Source organism: Bos indicus, chromosome 8 (genome assembly GCF_029378745.1).
Source record: "Bos indicus isolate NIAB-ARS_2022 breed Sahiwal x Tharparkar chromosome 8, NIAB-ARS_B.indTharparkar_mat_pri_1.0, whole genome shotgun sequence".
Classification (NCBI taxonomy): domain Eukaryota; kingdom Metazoa; phylum Chordata; class Mammalia; order Artiodactyla; family Bovidae; genus Bos; species Bos indicus.
Window position 1 is genome coordinate 62,725,288 of NC_091767.1, and position 18,639 is coordinate 62,743,926.

Here is an 18,639-nt window from a genome sequence, read left to right on the forward strand (position 1 = left end):
AATTCTTGCTCCTCAGTCTTCCTTACCTCAGTAAACAACAATTCTATTCTTCCTGTTACTCAGACAAAAACTTTGGGATTCTCATTTCCTTATTTTTTCAGATGATTGAAAAGCTTATCAACTCTGCTTCTGAAATACAATCACATCAACCACAATGCACCACCTTCACTACCAGCCTCCTTCAAGCCATCATTTGACTGAATGACTACAGTTGCCCAACTGCCCTGTTCCTGTAGAAGCCACAGAGGTAACTTTTAAAACTTTTATTTATCTTCCTTTTAGCTGTGCTAGGCCTCTGCTGCTGCACGCAGACCCCCTCTGGTTGTGGTGCAGGGGCTTCTCCTCGTGGTGCCTTCTCTTGTTGTGGAGCGCAGGCTCTAAGCCCCCAGGCTGCAGTAGTTGTGGCTTGCTGGATCTAGATCTCAAGAGCTCAGTAAACTTAAGCAGGATTAAGTTGCCCCACGCGGCATTGAGATCTTCCCGGACCAGGGATGGAACCCGTGTCCCCTCAGTGGCAGGTGGATTCTTAACCACTGGATCACCAGGGAAATCTCAGAGGTAACGATTAAAAACTAAGTCCAATCGCCCTCCAAAAGCTTCTAAATGTACCAGGATAAAGTCCTTACAAAGCCCCATCTACCACCTCCCTAATCTCATCTTCTCCCACTTTTACTCACTACCTGATTGCATTGTTTGCTGGTTCCTGAATGAGTCATCATCACTAAGAAAGCAGGAGTTTTCTTTTGTTCATCTCTGCATCCAGAAAACTGCCTGGCACATGACATATACAAGATATTTGTCGAATGAAGTAAGAATGATTGGGTGGCCAGGAAAGACTTCACTAAGGGCCTGATGTTTGAACTGAGACAAGGAGCCATCCATGCAGACTTAGGAGCAGAGATCTTCAGGCAAAGGAAATAGTATGAATTCCTCAGGTGGTAAACAGCTTGACTTACTGCAGGTGCAGGAAGTCAGAGTGGTTGGAATACAGTGATGAGAGTAAAACCCTGTAGAAGAGGTTATGGAGTTTACAATAGAAAGTCTTTGGAGAGCTGTAAACAAAGGAGTAACGTGATCTGATTCAGATCTGTTCTGAAGGTAGAGCTGGCAGGGTTTCCAGGTAGATTGTTCTTTAGGAAGTGAAGGAAAAGGACCTAAGAATGACTCCTATCCACTTTTTGGATTAAGCAGTAGACTGGATGGTGCCATTTAGTGAAATGGGTAAGACTGAAGGAAGAACATTCAGGTGACTTAAATCCTTTATGATTATACAGTGGAAGTGAGAAACAGATTTAATGGACTAGATCTGATAGAGTGCCTGATGAACTATGGATGGAGGTTTGTGACATTGTACAGGAGACAGAGATGAAGACCATCCCCATGGAAAAGAAATGCAAAAAAGCAAAATGGCTGTCTGAGGAGGCCTTACAAATAGCTGTGAAAAGAAGAGAAGCGAAAAGCAAAGGAGAAAAGGAAAGATACAAACATCTGAATGCAGAGTTCCAAAGAATAGTGAGGAGAGATAAGAAAGCCTTCCTCAGTGATCAATGCAAAGAAATAGAGGAAAACAACAGAATGGGAAAGACTAGAGATCTCTTCAAGAAAATTAGAGATACCAAGGGAACATTTCATGCAAAGATGGGCTCGATAAAGGATAGAAATGATATGGTAACAGAAGCAGGAGATATTAAGAAGAGGTGGCAAGAATACACAGAAGAATTGTACAAAAAAGAGCTTCACAACCCAATCATGATGGTGTGATCACTCACCTAGAGCCAGACATCTGGAATGTGAAGTCAAGTGGGCCTTATAAAGGATCATTACGAACAAAGCTAGTGGAGGTGATGGAATTCCAGTTGAGCTATTTCAAATCCTGGAAGATGATGATGTGAAAGTGCTGCACTCAATATGCCAGCAAATTTGGAAAACTCAGCAGTGGCCACAGGACTGGAAAAGATCAGTTTTCATTCCAATCCCAAAGAAAGGCAATGCCAAAGAATGCTCAAACTACCGCACAATTGCACTCATCTCACACGCTAGTAAAGTAATGCTCAAAATTCTCCAAGCCAGGCTTCAGCAGTATGTGAACCGTGAACTTCCAGATGTTCAAGCTGGTTTTAGAAAAGGCAGAGGAACTAGAGATCAAATTGCAAACATCCGCTGGATCATCAAAAAAGCAAAAGAGTTACAGAAAAAACATCTACTTCTGCTTTATTGACTATGCCAAAGCCTTTGACTGTGTGTGGATCACAATAAACTGTGGAAACTTCTGAAAGAGATGGGAATACCAGACCACCTGACCTGCCTCTTGAGAAATTTGTATGCAGGTCAGGAAGCAACAGTTAGAACTGGACACGGAACAACAGACTGGTTCCAAATAGGAAAAGGAGTTCGTCAAGGCTGTATATTGTCACCCTGTTTATTTAACTTATATGCAGAGTACATCATGAGAAACACTGGACTGGAAGAAACACAAGCTGGAATCAAGATTGCCAGGAGAAATATCAATAACATCAGATATGCAGATGACACCACCCTTATGGCAGAAAGTGAAGAGGAACTAAAAAGCCTTTTGATGAAAGTGAAAGTGGAGAGTGAAAAAGTTGGCTTAAAGCTCAACATTCAGAAGATGAAGTTCATGGCATCTGGTCCCATCACTTCATGGGAAATAGATGGGGAAACAGTGGAAACAGTGTCAGACTTTATTTTTCTGGGCTCCAAAATCACTACAGATGGTGACTGCAGCCATGAAATTAAAAGACGCTTACTCCTTGGAAGGAAAGTTATGACCAACCTAGAAAGCATATTCAAAAGCAGAGACATTACTTTGCCAACAAAGGTTCATCTAGTCAAGGCTATGGTTTTTCCTGTGGTCATGTATGGATGTGAGAGTTGGACTGTGAAGAAGGCTGATCGCCGAAGAATTGATGCTTTTGAACTGTGGTGTTGGAGAAGACTCTTGAGAGTCCCTTGGACTGCAAGGAGATTCAACCAGTCCATTCTGAAGGAGATCAGCCCTGGGATTTCTTTGGAAGGAATGATGCTGAAGCTGAAACTCCAGTACTTTGGCCACCTCATGCGGAGTTGACTCACTGGAAAAGACTGATGCTGGGAGGGATTGGGGGCAAGAGGAGAAGGGGACGACAGAGGATGAGATGGCTGGATGGTATCACTGACTCGATGGACGTGAGTCTGGGTGAACTCCGGGAGTTGGTGATGGACAGGGAGGCCTGGCGTGCTCCGATTCATGGGGTCGCAAAGAGTCGGACACGACTGAGCGACTGATCTGATCTGAAAGACCAGGCAGTTAGATACGCAGCTGTAGCACTCACCAGCGGAGAAGGCAATGGCACCCCACTCCAGTACTCTTGTCTGGAAAATCCCATGGACGGAGGAGCCTGGTAGGCTGCAGTCCATGGGGTCGCTGAGGGTCGGACATGACTGAGCGACTTCACTTTCATGCATTGGAGAAGGAAATGGCAGCTCACTCCGGTGTTCTTGCCTGGAGAATCCCAGGGACGGGGGAGCCTGGTGGGCTGCCGTCTATGGGGTCACACAGAGTCGGACACGACTGAAGTGACTTAGCAGCAGCAGCAGTATCAGCGCTCACCAGAGATGTCAGAGCGAGGGATATTCAAATACACGTATGAAGGTACCCGATAACTATTGAAAACGTTACTAAAGCAATCACGCGTTCTTTCCTAAACCACAGGTCAGAGGAGCGAGAGATCAGATGACGGCCAGAGAGTAACCCTGGAGTAGCTGGCTCACGCTTCGGAGGGTCCTTCTGTCCCCGGGTCGCTGGAGCCACCTCGCACCCCGGCCTCTACCCGCGCACCGGTCTTGGCCTAATCTCTCCGCCCAGATTTCCCCAGCCGTCAAAGGCCGGGAAGTGGGAGAAAGATGAGCACGTACCCGCCCGTCCTGATCCTTTCTCAGATCTCTCTTCACCGAGCAGTCTCCGCCTAGAAATTGCCACCGCTCGCAGCCCTCGCACTCCCAGCCCCCTCCTGTATTTAGGAAGGAACGCCGTACCGCACCTCGCTCCGGAAGTTAGGCAGTTGGTGAAAGGGCCGCCGGGAAAACCCCGGGAGGCCCCGAGAGAGGGACTGAAGTGGAGGTGGGGACTAGAGGGTCCCTCTTAGACAACCCGCCTCCGGGCGTGGCTCGCGACCTGCGGGGTTCGGCCTGGCGGAAGAGGCGGTGCTCTCCGCGTGGCCCCGGAAGGGCTTTCAGCGAAGGCGGGCGAAGGAAGCAGCCAAGAGGCGGAGGTAACCTGAGAGGGTCGCTGCGTGCGGGGCAGAAGCTACCGGCCTGGTGAGCTTCCAAAACCGGCTCTCCTGGATCCGAGCTCGCGGAGCCATCCAGCCATCCTGCCTTGTGCTTCCGGGAGCCGCCGCGACCGAAAGCGCCTGCGCGCCGGCCACTCCGCGCGCCTCGCCGCTGTCCGCCCACCGGCCGGCGGCCTGACGGTTCCTGCCGCGCTTCGTGACCGGTGTCTCAGCTCCGCGGAGCACCTGCGTGCGGCATGTCGCGGCGGCGGCACAGCGACGAGAACGATGGTGAGTGCCCTGAGCCCGGCCGCCGAGGCCGCCCTCAGGTGGGCCGAGGTTTGGCTTCCCTGGTTTTCAGGTCTCGAGAGAAGGGACGGGAAGCCCTTCTTCCTCCAGGGGCGTTCGGGGAGCCGCGTAGAGAAGGAGTGGCACGGTGGGAGTGCGGCCGGGCAACTTTGGGAAAGTCCCCTGCTTCCCCCGGTCCCAGTTCCTCAGTCGTTGGCCACGGGGAGGCCTGGTGGACCCCGGTCCCTAGGAACTCTTCAAAATTTGGCTCTTAGCATCTCCGAGCAGGGAATGCTAAGAGTGTCTGTGTCTGTGCCTCCGCTTCTTAGGGACCCACTCTACCCAGTGTCTCGTTTTGACCCTCAAATTGCACTTAAAAAGGACTCAGAAGATGAGAGATCTGCTGAATCCCGATCTGAGCTTTCTCCTGTACCCGTCATTCGTCATCTTGCCTTCTTCCAAGCGATAGGGAAAGAAATCGGTGTCTTATCCACACCCAAGAGGTCTCTTAAGAAAGAGATGTACGTAGATTGTTGTGTTACATTTTGAGCTGACCGTAAGCATATTTCCCTTGTGTAATAAAGAGTGTCGGAAGACTAACTGGAGAGCTCCTAGAGATTTTGATCAACCGTTTGGATGGTTGCGCTCATGGGGATCATGGAGTTGCCATCGTAATAAAAACCAAGAATAATTTTGCTAGTTAAAAATAGAAAAGATGTTTATCTTGCAAAAATCAGTCAAGAACACACATCCAACAAACTGAAAACCTAACAGTTATTGTTATTAATAGTTTAGGGTATTGTTCTTCGAGTAGAGTGTAGTTTGGTGGTTAAGAGGCCAGACTTTGGAATCAGAGGACTTTTCAAAGCCAGACCCTGCTGTTTACTTTGTGATCTTGCCTGGGTTATATTACCTCTTTAAACCTTAGTCTGTAACTTAGAAATAATGATACAGACATTTCGGCTTTGTGAGAGATAACACGTGTAACTAATTGCTCATGAAGATGTGTATTTTATCACCTGATAATGCTTAAGAGCTGATAAACATTGGCAGATGGTGACTCGAAGAAAACGTACAGAACAAAAAAAATTGAATTAATTTTTTCCACTGACATTTTTCTCTCCTTGAATGTTGGGGTAACTTAAGGGTAGGAGCAGAATCCCACTAATTTAAGGTTTTTTGTTTGGTTTGTTGGTTTGGGTTTTGTTTCTTTTTTTTCTTTTGGCCGTGGTATAAGGATCTTAGTTAGGGTTAGGGATTGAACCTGTGCCCCCTGCAGTGGAAGCCTGCAGTCTTAATCACTGGTCCACCAAGGATGTCCCCCACTTAGTTTTAATAGTGTATCAGATTTCTCCTGGAGCTTGGCTTGGGAGGATATTCTACCCCAGCCTTATCACCTCACACCTGAGGTCTACAGTTTTAGTGTAATTAGCATGGAGACAGCATTAGCAGTGCCCAGATACCAGTGAAAGCAAGTCGAGAGTTACATTACACAGGTCTTACTATGCTGTATTTTTGATTTTTATTAAACACAACATAATGTACATACAGGGCACAGAAAATAGTTTTCATGTGCCTTGTATCTGATTAGTTAACTTAATCTCCTAGAAGTCATCACTTGGGATTTGGAGAACTTAGGTCTTTTAAACTTCTTCCCATTGTCTTTGTTCTTCTCATGCTTTCTCTATTCTTTCATCTTCTCCTTTCTAGGGTGTCCCTAAAGGGAGAGAAAATCTTTCCAAGGGGCATCCTGGAGAATTGGATGTAAATTTGTAGAAAAACAACTTTTGCTTTGGTTATTGGGATGCTGGTATAACGTTCTTAGGAGTTAGTTTCTGGCAGCTAAATCACTGTCCATTTGGGTCTTGCTGCAGGAATCTCAGAATAAATAAAGACAAAACAAAATAAAATAAGGAGTTAATTAAGCAGCGTTTACTATAAATAACTTAGTAGTTGAAGGGCAGTTTATAACCCCTCTTAGATACTACACCAAGTTTGGAGCTTTCGTAAATTGCCACAATTTGGGTAATCATCAGCTAGGGTTTATTCTAAACGGTGATCTGAGTCAAATATTTTAGAAAACTTTCTTTTGGTTAAATGCCTACTAAATTTTTTTTAAACCAGAAATTTTGAAAACTTAAGTATTATAGAAGGCTATTTTAAAATAGGCCAAATTATTGTTGTGTTAAATAGATGCACCTAAGCATTTCTGGATTATTGTCAGCTCTTACCAGTCCCTAACTGCCATGACTCTCCACGTGTTTGACTAGACACAGTAATTCATTCAACAAATATTTAACAGTGCCAGGCACAGTTCTAACTCCTGGCAGTACAGCAGTGGATGATAAAAGGTGCAGTCTCCCTTTTACAGGCAGAGAACAATCAAGTAAATATAGTGTATCATATGGTGTTAAGTACTGTGGAGAAAAATAAAACCAGTTAAAGAGGGTAAGGCTCTTGTTGGGGAGGAGTTGCTGTTTTGTATTGGTTTGTCAGTGAAGGCCTCACTGAGAATGGCATCTGATCAAAAACCTGCAGAAGATGAGGGTATATTTACATTTGATTAATTTAAAAGTGGGGGAAGGCAGTAGTCTAAGCAAAGGGAACTTTGAGTTCCAAGGCCTTAAGGCTAGAATAGTCCTGTCATCTTCAAACAGCCAGAAGGTCAGTGTTGCTGTAGTAGAGTGAGAAAGGGGGAGAGTTGTAGGAGATGAGGTCAGAGAGGTAAGGGAGGATCAGCTCACAGATACAACTTAAAACTGTATCTGTTGAGACTTCAGAGTCCAGGATCCAAGGCTATACCAATGAAGTTCACCTGGAGGTGGATTTATAGACAATGAAAATGGAAATAAATGTGTGTGGATACTGGTTCAGTGCTAAAACTAACTCCTTTCTTAGACTCTTTTTAAGAATATCTGAAGCTTTTCAATTATTTTGGATATGCATACAGTAGCTGTTCAGTGTATTGTTTTATTCTTGTAAGAAAGTATTTATATTGTCCATAACCTTGGCCCCAAACCCCATGTTAGTCCCTTTTAAGCTACTTAGTATTAGATCCTTACCTTTTAGAATGTGACTCTTCCTTAAAATTGATACTTAACTATAGAAAAAAATAAATAGAAGTGCAGGGATTTGTTACTCTGAGGAAGAGTATAGTTTGTTTCAGAAGTGACTATTATACCTCTGTTTTAAATCTGCAGGATCAAGGTACTTTACTTTTCCCTTTTCTCTTGTTGGTTTTTTTTACTTTCTCTTTCACATTAGTTGGTTTTTGTTTCCACTTTGTGGGTCTAAAATTTTTTGTAATGCGTGTAAATTCTAAATAAGGATATAAAATACGTAGTATAATGTATCCATATAGAATTAGGATCACCTTACGGGGGGGGGGGCGGAAATTACTCAGCTTGTTAAGATTTTTTCTGATGGGTTTTAATAGAGACTTCCTTCTCTCTTCTATACTAACCAAGGGTGTCAGAATGAAGTGCTAATGTGTAACTTTAATTTCCACTGTAAAACTTCTACTTAGGTACTTGTTAATATAAAATCTGTTCTTCTTTTGTGAACTACCTTAGGTATATTTTCTTGAGGATAGGTGAAAATATTCAGCTGATTGCACAGATTTTATTCTTAAAGTTTTTATTCTCCCTGCCTGTGATCTTGCCCACGCTCTCTTGAGCTCAGTATCCTGTTACCGTGTGAGTTCACCTGGTGTCTGTTAAGTCCCCCTCCCCCTTACAGTCTCTCCAGTGTCAGCTGAGAGTCGGGCATCTTCTACTTCTTAACACTTTGTGCCTCTTATTCTTCAAACATACTAAAAGTAGGAAGAAGAGAGGAAAGAAGGGTTGCAGTTCAGAGATAGGACTGAATACTTGTATTTTCTAGTTTTTCTTCAAAAATCCTGCCTTCTCTCCCCACGTCAGTATTTTCTTCTGTCCAGTCTTACAAGAGTGCCTAGGAGGCTGCTTTAAAGTCTGGGGTATGATTCTAAACTGACTTGAAAACAGGCCAGCTGGATGGTTAATTTAGAGATGGCTTGGAGGTGGGATGTGAGTTAGCAAAGTAGATGGGCCAGAAAGAAATGGACAATGGTTAAGGTTTAAAAGGAAAAAAAACACTGTTCTGATTCAGTCGTTTTGTAGCATCTGCATTCTCCTAACCTTACTGGAGTCTGATTCTGAAGAACATTGAGTATATTCTGCTTCCTAGAACAGTTACTCATCATGAGCACTGCTGCCATTTTGCGCTGGATTATTCTTTGTTGGTGGGAGTTGTTCTCTGCACTGTGGTATGTTTAGTAGAATCCCTGGCCTCTGCCCACTGGAGGCCAGTAGCACTTCCCCCGTGTGACAGCTAAAAATGTCTCCAGAGATTGCCAAGTGGCTCCTGGGGGACAAAATCCAACCTAGTTGAGAACCATTGCTCTTGGATACGGCTATTTTAATGTCCTGGCTGATAGCTTATGTAAATGTTCCTTCAGATATGCAATTTTTTTCAGTGAATGAATTCTGAAAATAGAAGTCCTTTTGTGTCGGGTTTGGCTCTTTGGGTGGTGGAACCTTTATGCAGATTCTGTGCCTTCAGCTTGATGTATACTAGAGACTCAGGGTCACTGATACCATGATACTGCACATGTCCACATCTTTACATGGACAGGTGTCTTCAGGAATATGTTGCAACAGTTGTGTTGCATGCTTGTTGTATTTTTTTTTTTTTTTTTGACATTATCTCTTCTAAACTATATTCAGTGATTACTTGGCACCCACTCCAGTACTCTTGCCTGGAAACTCCCATGGATGGAGGAGCCAGGTAGGCTGCAGTCCATGGGGTCGCTAAGAGTCAGACACGACTGAACGACCTCACTTTCACTTTTCACTTTCATGCATTGGAGAAGGAAATGACAACCCATTCCAGTGTTCTTGCCTGGAGAATCCCAGGGACGGGGGAGCCTGGAGGGCTGCCGCCTATGGGGTCGCACAGAGACGGACACGACTGAAGCGACTTAGCAGCAGCAATGATCACTGAGGGGTTGGGCAGTCAAAGCACACAGTGTTTTGCCCTGTGGCCTTTTATAACACTGATTCTATCTAGGTGGTAATCAGTTCAGTCACTCAGTCCTGTCTGACTCTTTGTGACCCCATGGAACACAGCATGCCAGGCTTCCCTGTCCATTACCAACTCTCAGAGCTTGCTCAGACTCATATCCATTGAGTCAGTGATGCCATCCAACCATCTCATCCTCTGTCGTGCCCTTTTCCTCCTGCCTTCAATCTTTCCCAGCATCAGGGTCTTTTCCAGTGAGTCAGTTCTTTACATCAGGTGGCCAAAATACTGAGGTTTCAGCTTCAACATCAATCTTCCAACGAATATTCAGGACTGATTTCCATTAGGATGGACTGGTTGGATCTCCTTGCAGTCCAAGGGACTCTCAAGAGTCTTCTCCAACACCACAGTTCAAAAGCATCAATTCTTCGGTGCTCAGCTTTATAGTCCAGCTCTCACATTCAGACATGACTACTGGAAAAACCATATCTTTGACTAGATGGACCTTCGTTGGCAAAGTAATGTCTCTGCTTTTTAATATTCTGTCTAGGTTTGTCATAGCTTTTCTTCCAAGGAGCAAGTGTCTTTTGATTTCATGGCTGTAGTCATCATCTGCAGTGATTTTGGAGCCCAAGAAAATAAAGTCTCTCACTGTTTCCATTGTTTCCCCATGTATTTGCCATGAAGTGATGAGACCGGATGCCATGATCTTAGTTTTCTGAATGTTGAGTTTTAAGCCAGCTTTTTCAGTCTCCTCTTTGACTTTCATCAGGAGGCTCTTTAGTTCTTCTTTGCTTTCTGGCATAAGGGTGGTATCATCTGTGTATCGGAAATTATTGATATTAATCCTGGCAATATTGATTCCAGCTTGTGCTTCATCCAGCCTGGCATTTTGCATGATGTACTCTGCATATAAGTTAAGTAAGCAGGGTGACAATATACAGCCTTGACATACTCTTTTCCCGATTTGGAACCATTTTGTTGTTCCAGTCCAGTTCTAACTGTTGCTTCTTGACCTGCATACAGATTTCTCAGGAGACAGGTAAGGTGGTCTGGTATTCCCATCTCTTTAAGAATTTTCCACAGTTTGTTGTGATCCACACAAAGTCAATAAAGCAGAAGTAGATGTTTTTCTAGAATTCCCTTGCTTTTTCTATGATCCAACGAATGTTGGCAATTTGATCTCTGGTTCCTCTGCCTTTTCTAAATCTAGCTTGAGCTTCTGGAAATTCTTGGTTCACATACTGTTGAAGACTAGCTTGAAGAATTTTGAGCATTATTTTGCTAGCGTATGAGATGAGTGCAATTGTGCAATAGTTTGAGCATTCTTTGGCATTGCCTTTCTTTGGGATTGGAATGAAAACTGACCTTTTCCGGTCCTGTGGCCACTGCTGAGTTTTCAGAATTTGCTGGCATATTGAGTGCAGCACTTTCACAGCATCATCTTTTAGGATTTGAAATAGCTCAGCTGGAATTTCATCACTTCCACTATGGTGGTTATCTGAGCCATTAAGATCTTTTTTGTATAGTTCTTCTATGTATTCTTGCCACCTCTTCTTAATATCTTCTGCTTCTGTTACGTTCATACCGTTTCTGTCCTTTATTGTGCCCATCTTTGCATGAAATGTTCCCTTGGCATCTCTAATTTTCTTGAAGAGATCTCTAGTCTTTCCCATTCTATTGTTTTCCTCTGTTTCTTTGCATTGATCACTTTGGAAGGCTTTCTTCTCTCTACTTGATATTCTTTGGAACACTGCATTCGGACAGATATATCTTTCTTTTTCTCCTTTGCGTTTTGGTTCTTTTATTCAGCTTGTGTTCGGGTGGTAGGTACCTGAAGATCATGTCGGACATTGGAAAAGCTTTTAACATCCCATGTTATAATAGCCAGGTGCTGTGTTTTATGGAAATCATTGGGTTTTTTTTCACTGTTAGATGTTCCAGTGGTAAGTAAGTAGTTGGGAACTCTAAAAATGGTTCAGTTCCTCTGGCTGTACAAGTCTGGAGATTAAAAATATAACTTGGTCCTGCTGCTGCTAAGTCGCTTCAGTCGTGTCCGACTCTGTGTGATCCCATAGACGGCAGCCCACCAGGCCCCGCCGTCCCTGGGATTCTCCAGGCAAGAACACTGGAGTGGGTTGCCGTTTCCTTCTCCAACGCATGAAAGTGAAAAGTGAAAGTGAAGTCGCTCTGGGTGACCCTGTATCTGCAGATTTTCATTATTAATACTGATCCCTGGTAGAGTTACAGATTATTGCTTGCTTGTCTGCTTGCTGTCCTAATAATTTAATTGGTGGAAGTGAAAAATTGAATTATATTGGGAGAGTGGCCCACACTGTGTGTAGCAACAGCATCATCTTTCGTATTTACCACTGCTGCTGCTGCTGCTGCTCAGTCGCTTCAGTCGTGTCTGACTCTGTGCGACCCCATAGACGGCAGCCCACCGGGCTCCCCCTGTCCCTGGGATTCTCCAGGCAAGAACGCTGGAGTGGGTTGCCATTGCCTTCTCCAATGCATGAAAGTGAAAAGTGAAAGTGAAATCGCTCAGTTGCATCTGACTCTTAGTGACCCCATGGACTGCAGCCTACCAGTCCATGGGATTTTCCAGGCAAGAGTACTGGAGTGGGGTGCCATTGCCTTCTCCGTATTTAACACTAGTATTTGAAATTTTTTCAGCCTTATGATATTCTGTAAAAGAATGTGAGGTAGGAGTATTGAGGTTTTAGACAAAATGGTAAGAGATTGCTAACACCAAGACTAAATGATAGATCGTCCGGTACTTAAGGATGATAATCGTGTACTTTCTTCCCCACCAATTGTTTGATATCATGCTCAGGACATTTCTTTGAGTATGTCTGCTGATTGTAATTCTCATTGTTTGGGATAAACCAGACCCTAGTGCCTCTATGGTCTATAGAACCAAAACTATTAATTGACGACTTAAGAGCTCTGAAACTTTTGTAAAACTAGTCCTAATGTTTTATGCTTCCTTTCCCATCATTTGAAGTTTCCTCCTCTTTTGTTTTTAAACAAAAGCTTACCCCCTCATCAGATCTTTGCAAAATGTTCAACTTGGTTTTTATACCCATATTTCATCAGTTTACATAATTTTCATTATTAGAATAATGAGTACTACTAACACTGACAGGTTTTAGGAACGAGCAGCTGAGGGTGATTAAACAACTCAAGTTAAGCCCTTAATGAATGGGAATAGCCATTGATGCGTGTTATAGGGAGTTTTCTCACTGCTAGTGACTAGCATGATACGGGCACCTTTGCTACCTATCCAAGAAATGGACAGGGCTGCTGCATTGCATAGTTCTGTGGGGACACTTTTCTCACAAAACTTAATGCCTCTCGGAGTTATGATGCCCCAGGGTATGGAGACTGTTGGTTGTGTCTAGCCTTGTTTATTGGTTGTATCTAGCCTTGTCTGAGTTACTAAGCGCTTCTGCTGTGCATAAACAGTAGGGCTTCAGGTAGAAAAGAGATTATAGCATTAAAAAGTTAAAGTTTTTGGTAACAGAGTCATCCTGTAATGTTCACTTTTTTACATTCTTGAAACAGGGGGACAACCTCACAAAAGGAGAAAGACCTCTGATGCAAATGAAACTGAAGATCACTTGGAATCTTTAATATGCAAAGTAGGAGAAAAGGTATGATCAAAATAGGTACAGATTGTGATGGGCTTAGAGTGTTAATTGACTGTGCTTGATTAATTTCTGCATCTGAAAACTTGATGTTCTAACTTATGGTCAAAGTTTGTATGGCCATGCATCTACATCCCAAAGTAGAGGCATATTAAAAGCTTTGGAATGCAGATAGTTGAGAGTTACATGTTTTTAGTAATTTTCATAGAATTTAAGTCTTAGAGGAGACCTTAGAAACCAGTCTGCTCAATTTGCAAATGAAGACCAAGTAAGTTCTGGATACTTGAGGTAGTTTGCCCAGTCATATAATGAGTGAATTCATTAGAAAAGTATCAGTAGACAGAGCCTGGGATGTTCTCCCACATCTAACACTTGCTACGCTGCTTTTTAAATTTCATTTGTTTTCTTTATGGGGTTTTCTAAAGAATAATAACAACCAGAATTTATTTATACTAAACTGTCAGAGTGCCTTGTGTGTAACTTTTTTATCATCACCTGGAAAATTTTAATGCACTAATTGCTGGTTACCTGACAGGTATTTAATATGCTATCCTATCCTCTACAGAGTGCCTGCTCTTTGGAGAGCAACCTAGAAGGCTTGGCTGGTGTTTTGGAAGCTGATCTTCCTAACTACAAGAGCAAGATCTTAAGGCTTCTTTGTACAGTGTATGTATACAAAAGATTTATGAATCCAGGTGATAATGTATTATCTACTCTTAAATGCTTGGGAATGTTCAGAAGATGTGTTTATGTTCCATATGTCATCTAGTTTCATTCCATGGGGAATTTGTCAAATTAAATGAACTTTGGCCCTTTGGTGAACTCTGAGAGATAAATAGCATGAAAATTGAGCATTTTTTTTTGTTTCTTGGATCCTTAGACTCATTTGAGTTGACTGCTTTTAAGTGAGAAAGCAGACAACTTCACGTTTAGCAATCTTCTTTTAAGCACATACAATTAAATGTATATGATAGAGTTTAATTTATATTTTTAATCAGTAATATCAAACAAATTTGAGAACTAGTCAGTCACTCAAGTAATAGCCCTTCTAGAAGGCTGAAGATGCTTTTGGAGCTGTGACATAATAGGCATAATCTTTCTCTGAGTTAGGTTAGCTAGAATGAGTTTCAGTACTTAATTTGTAAGGCCATTAGTGTGGGAAAGTCTCATGTGAGATCATGAAACAGTCTCTCGCAACAGTGGAATTAGCAATCCAGACTTCTTATCACTCAAGTAGACAGTGGTTACTCTAAACTGTCTGCTTTGCAGAGAAGTAGCTATGGTTTCTGGATAAAAGAGTCTTCATTATGAAAGTGACTTCATTGTTATTTCAGTTATTTTAAAACATTGTTTTTGTCTTAAATTGCCTACAACTCAGTTTTTAAATTTACAAATATACACACAGATTGAAACTATAGGTCGATTTTTAACTTCTCATAAAGTATAAATAAATTCAGATACAGTTTTTTGAAGGAATCCAATTAATATTCAGGAAGACATGTCCTCACACTAGGAAACTACTAAGAAAACTAACTTGGCTATAGTTATCCATAGATTCTTTCAGTTCTGAAAGCATTTATTGGAATGGAGTAGATTCATGTTTAAACTCTGGAAGCCATGACTTTGAGGTGAGGATGGGTTGAGGAGAATGGTTACTATCAGTGCAAGTATTTTTTTAAGACTGAATTGTCCCTAACACTGCTAGGAACCTTGGGAAAATGCAAAAAATGTTAAGAGAATCTGAATGATCATGAGTTCCCATTTGCTTTTCTTTTTTAGCTAATTGTTAAAGGCTGCCTAAATTAGGGATCAACATTTGCTTTTTTTCAAAATTTATTACTGTGATCCTCTACTTTTCAAATAATTTTAATGAAAACTAACACACTTGAGTAAGCAAATTGAGATGTAAAGAAATTTTACTATATTAGAGTACTGTGTTAAAAATTCAGCAGTTTAATAGGACCTGGCATTAGTTCTGAACTTTTTATAAGAAACTAGAATAGTGTTTCTCAAAGTGGAATTCTGATCCCATGACATTTGGTCAGCTGAGTTTAGAAATGTTGATTGCTCTGTCTCCCCTTTAATGATTCTGTATTAAAAAAACTTGTTTCATTCAACAATTCTCAGGTATTTTACCACAGAAACCATTTTCTGTAAATCTGCCATTTGATTCTACTAAGCATATTGGAAGAAAAGCTAGTCTAGAGTTTTGTCTATTTTAGTTTGATGACTTCACAGTTAGAGTGTTTTATTTTGTTAACTCTAGGATTAACTGATAGAATCAAAGTGAAAAAATTGAGGTAGCTCTGTCTACAACTCTTTTCAATATTTATGCCTTTTTCGAAGTAGTTTTAAAATAATAGTTAAATGTATTGCTTTTCTAAAGTTAATAAAATGATTAAAAAAATTGTATAAAATTCAGCAACTTAATGTTGTGTTTGGATCTTATTGTCGTACTGGCTTCTGAAATCAGTGCACGTCTGTTACCTGAGAAGTTGACCATTTATACAACATTAGTTGGACTACTGAATGCCAGGAATTACAACTTTGGTGGAGAATTTGTAGAAGCCATGATTCGCCAACTGAAAGAATCATTGAAATCAAACAATTATAATGAAGCTGTATATTTGGTAAGTTTTTGGCTTTTTGACTTTTGAGAAGTTTTTGGTATGTTATGAACTTAGTGTTGGAATGGAGTAGAGAGGTAAGCTACAACCAAATAATTTCTCTTTTCTCTTGAAATACAGTTCTCCACTCACCCATAACAGCTGCCCTTTTGAAACCAGTCTTCTTAAAGATACAGAGCTCATTACCAATCCAGTGATACAGCTTCTTTTAACTCTAAATCCAGGTTGACCTCCTTATAATAAACGATGCTTTACACTTCTTAGCTCTTGGTTGCTGCTGCACCACTTTTTTCAGGACCTCCTGCTGCCACCTGTGTTTTATTTCTCAGGCTCCTTTTTCTGGGTCAGCTTCCTCTGCCCCTTTTAAATTTCTGTGTTTCTCAGAATTCTGTCCTCACTTCACTTTCTTTCATATATTCTCTTTTAAAGCATTCCCATTCTCTCTCATAGGTTTGTAAACTATTTATTTTGATGACCGCCCCCTCCCCACTATAGTTTTAACTCCTGCTTCAACATTTCCCCTGAGCTCCAGACCTATGTTCCAGATACTTCCTAGATAGCCCTAAGGTATCTTGCCTGAAAGTTAATCCCTAAATTAATACATTATTCATACCTCCTTTTCTCAGTCCTCACCCCAACCCACACAAGTGGCTGGTATTTACTGGATAGCTGCCCAAAAACCTGAGCATTGATTTTTGTCTTCCCTTTGCCCTGTCATACTCTAAGCAGTCCCCAAGCCCTGTCGGTTCTACCTCATAAATTTCTCTCCAGTCTGTCCCTTCTCCTCTGTCTCCAGGGCCTCTAGTGTAGTTCATGCCTTCCTAAATGGATATGGAATTAAGCTTTATTAATATGTAACATATAGACTGACAGCCTTATTAATATGTATAGACAGTGGGCCTCAGTATATTAGTAATAAATATATGTGCATGTTGAAGGTACGTGATCAAATTCTTTTCTACTGAATATACAATCAAAAGAGTTGGACACTGATTAGACTATAAGATTAAGTTCAAACTTCATTAAGCTTGACCTGTCATGGTTGCCCCTGTCTGTTTCTCTTTGCCTTCCATATATTCCCAGCTCTATCAGAATTGCTTGTGGGTCCCTGAACACACCTTGTGTTTGAACCTCTCTGTTTAGAAGCCTCTCCAGTTGAGGATACTTTACTGATTTTTCATGACCTAGTTTGATTGTTACTTGCTTTATGATGTTTTCCCCTACTCCCTTTATCCCTGTTTCTAGAGCACTCTTTTCTTTATCTTCTAGTATACGAGTCATCCTTTTGGGTCAAGATTTGCACGTCCCACTAGTCTGTGAGCTCCCATTTGACAGAGACTTTAATAGTACTTAGCAGTGGCACACAGAGTACACCCAATAAATTTTTGTTCGTTTCCATTTCTGTGGTCCAGTGAAGAATTTTCACAACCAAACAAAAAAAATTATTGGTTGTAGTAGCTAGAATATTACAGTTTAGGTTCCTAGTCTAGTGGACTTCCCTTGTAGCTCAGCTGGTAAAGACTCTGCCTGCGATGCGGGAGACCTGAGTTCAATCCCTGGGTTGGGAAGATCCCCTGGAGAAGGGAAAGGCTACCCACTCCAGTATTCTGGCCTAAAGAATTCCACGGACTGTGTATAGTCCATGGGGTTGCAAAGAGTCAGACACAACTGAGCGACTTTCACTTTGACTTCCTAGGCTAGTATAAATGTAAAGCTGTACATGTGGATTCCTGTCCTTCATATAGTCTCTTTTAACAACTTCTCAGCTCTGCTGTTAGAGCACAAAAGCAGCCGAAGACTACATGTAAACAAATGAGTGTGGCTCTGTAACAATTGATTTGTGGACACTGAAATTTAATTTCATATAATTTGTAGGAATCAAAATATTACTTTGGTTTATTCCAAGCCTTTAAATATCTAAAACACCATTCTTAATTTACAGGTTCCTTAAAAAACAGGTAGTGGTCTAGATTTGGTCCTTGGGCAAAATGCTTGTGTTATAAATATTATAAAGGACATTTAGATTTAATAGAAATTGCTTTCCCCAATAGGTCCGTTTTCTATCTGATCTTGTGAATTGTCATGTCATTGCTGCCCCATCAATGGTTGCTATGTTTGAAAATTTTGTAAGTGTAACTCAGGAAGAAGATGTGCCTCAGGTAAGAAAACCCCTTGTGCTGAATTTCATTCATATGCTATGAGGGATTTTTCACTAATAGCCCTTTAGCAAAAAACAAAAACAGATTAATAGATATTACATTATGAATTTTTAATACCTGAAAGTTAAGCCAACTGGCATAATGGTCGATCCTCATGACATATGTATATTAGTTAAATGATTCTGCCTAATAAGATTAAAACTAATATATCTGAAAATGCTCTGAATGAGCCGTCTTCATTAGCCCTATTAAATAGTGTCCATAGGATTTCATTCAGGAATAAATATGACGTGAATGAAACTTCACTAGCACCTATCTTAAAGGCACCTTTTAAAAACTTCCTCAGGTGCGGCGGGATTGGTACGTGTATGCGTTTCTGTCGTCCTTGCCCTGGGTTGGAAAGGAATTGTATGAAAAGAAAGATGCAGAGATGGACCGAATCTTTGCCAGCACTGAAAACTATCTTAAGTAAGGGCACAGCAGCATGGTAATGGTTTTGTGTCCCCTTAAGGTTTTGCCCAGGGAATTCTGTTTTAAGTTTGGTTTTCTATTAGTAGGTACCTCTTTGGATATTGTTAATATCTACATAGTTACAAATAAAGCT

General features: G+C 41.6%; 2 protein-coding genes across 8 annotated transcripts in view; one reads left to right on the top strand and one right to left on the bottom strand.

Moving 5' to 3' along the window:
• Positions 1–4,171, bottom strand: part of TSTD2 (thiosulfate sulfurtransferase like domain containing 2) — a 29,215-nt gene extending 25,044 nt beyond the window's left edge. For 2 of the 5 annotated variants that reach the window (XM_070794799.1, XM_070794800.1), the window contains exon 1: positions 3,333–3,889. In XM_070794799.1, the coding sequence (XP_070650900.1) occupies positions 3,333–3,461 (129 nt within the window). In that variant the 5' untranslated portion in view covers positions 3,462–3,889. Of the gene's footprint in view, positions 1–3,332; positions 3,890–3,915 lie in introns of those variants that run through there. The other 3 variants (XM_019966252.2, XM_019966251.2, XM_070794798.1) reach the window with 3 other exon arrangements.
• A 97-nt stretch (positions 4,172–4,268) lies between these two features.
• NCBP1 (nuclear cap binding protein subunit 1) overlaps positions 4,269–18,639 on the top strand; it is a 38,558-nt gene continuing 24,187 nt past the window's right edge. The window contains exons 1-6 of one of the 3 annotated variants that reach the window (XM_019966250.2): positions 4,269–4,562; positions 13,167–13,255; positions 13,815–13,915; positions 15,723–15,879; positions 17,928–18,035; positions 18,382–18,503. In XM_019966250.2, the coding sequence (XP_019821809.1) occupies positions 4,529–4,562; positions 13,167–13,255; positions 13,815–13,915; positions 15,723–15,879; positions 17,928–18,035; positions 18,382–18,503 (611 nt within the window). In that variant the 5' untranslated portion in view covers positions 4,269–4,528. Of the gene's footprint in view, positions 4,563–13,166; positions 13,256–13,812; positions 13,945–15,722; positions 15,880–17,927; positions 18,036–18,381; positions 18,504–18,639 lie in introns of those variants that run through there. The other 2 variants (XM_070794796.1, XM_070794797.1) reach the window with 2 other exon arrangements.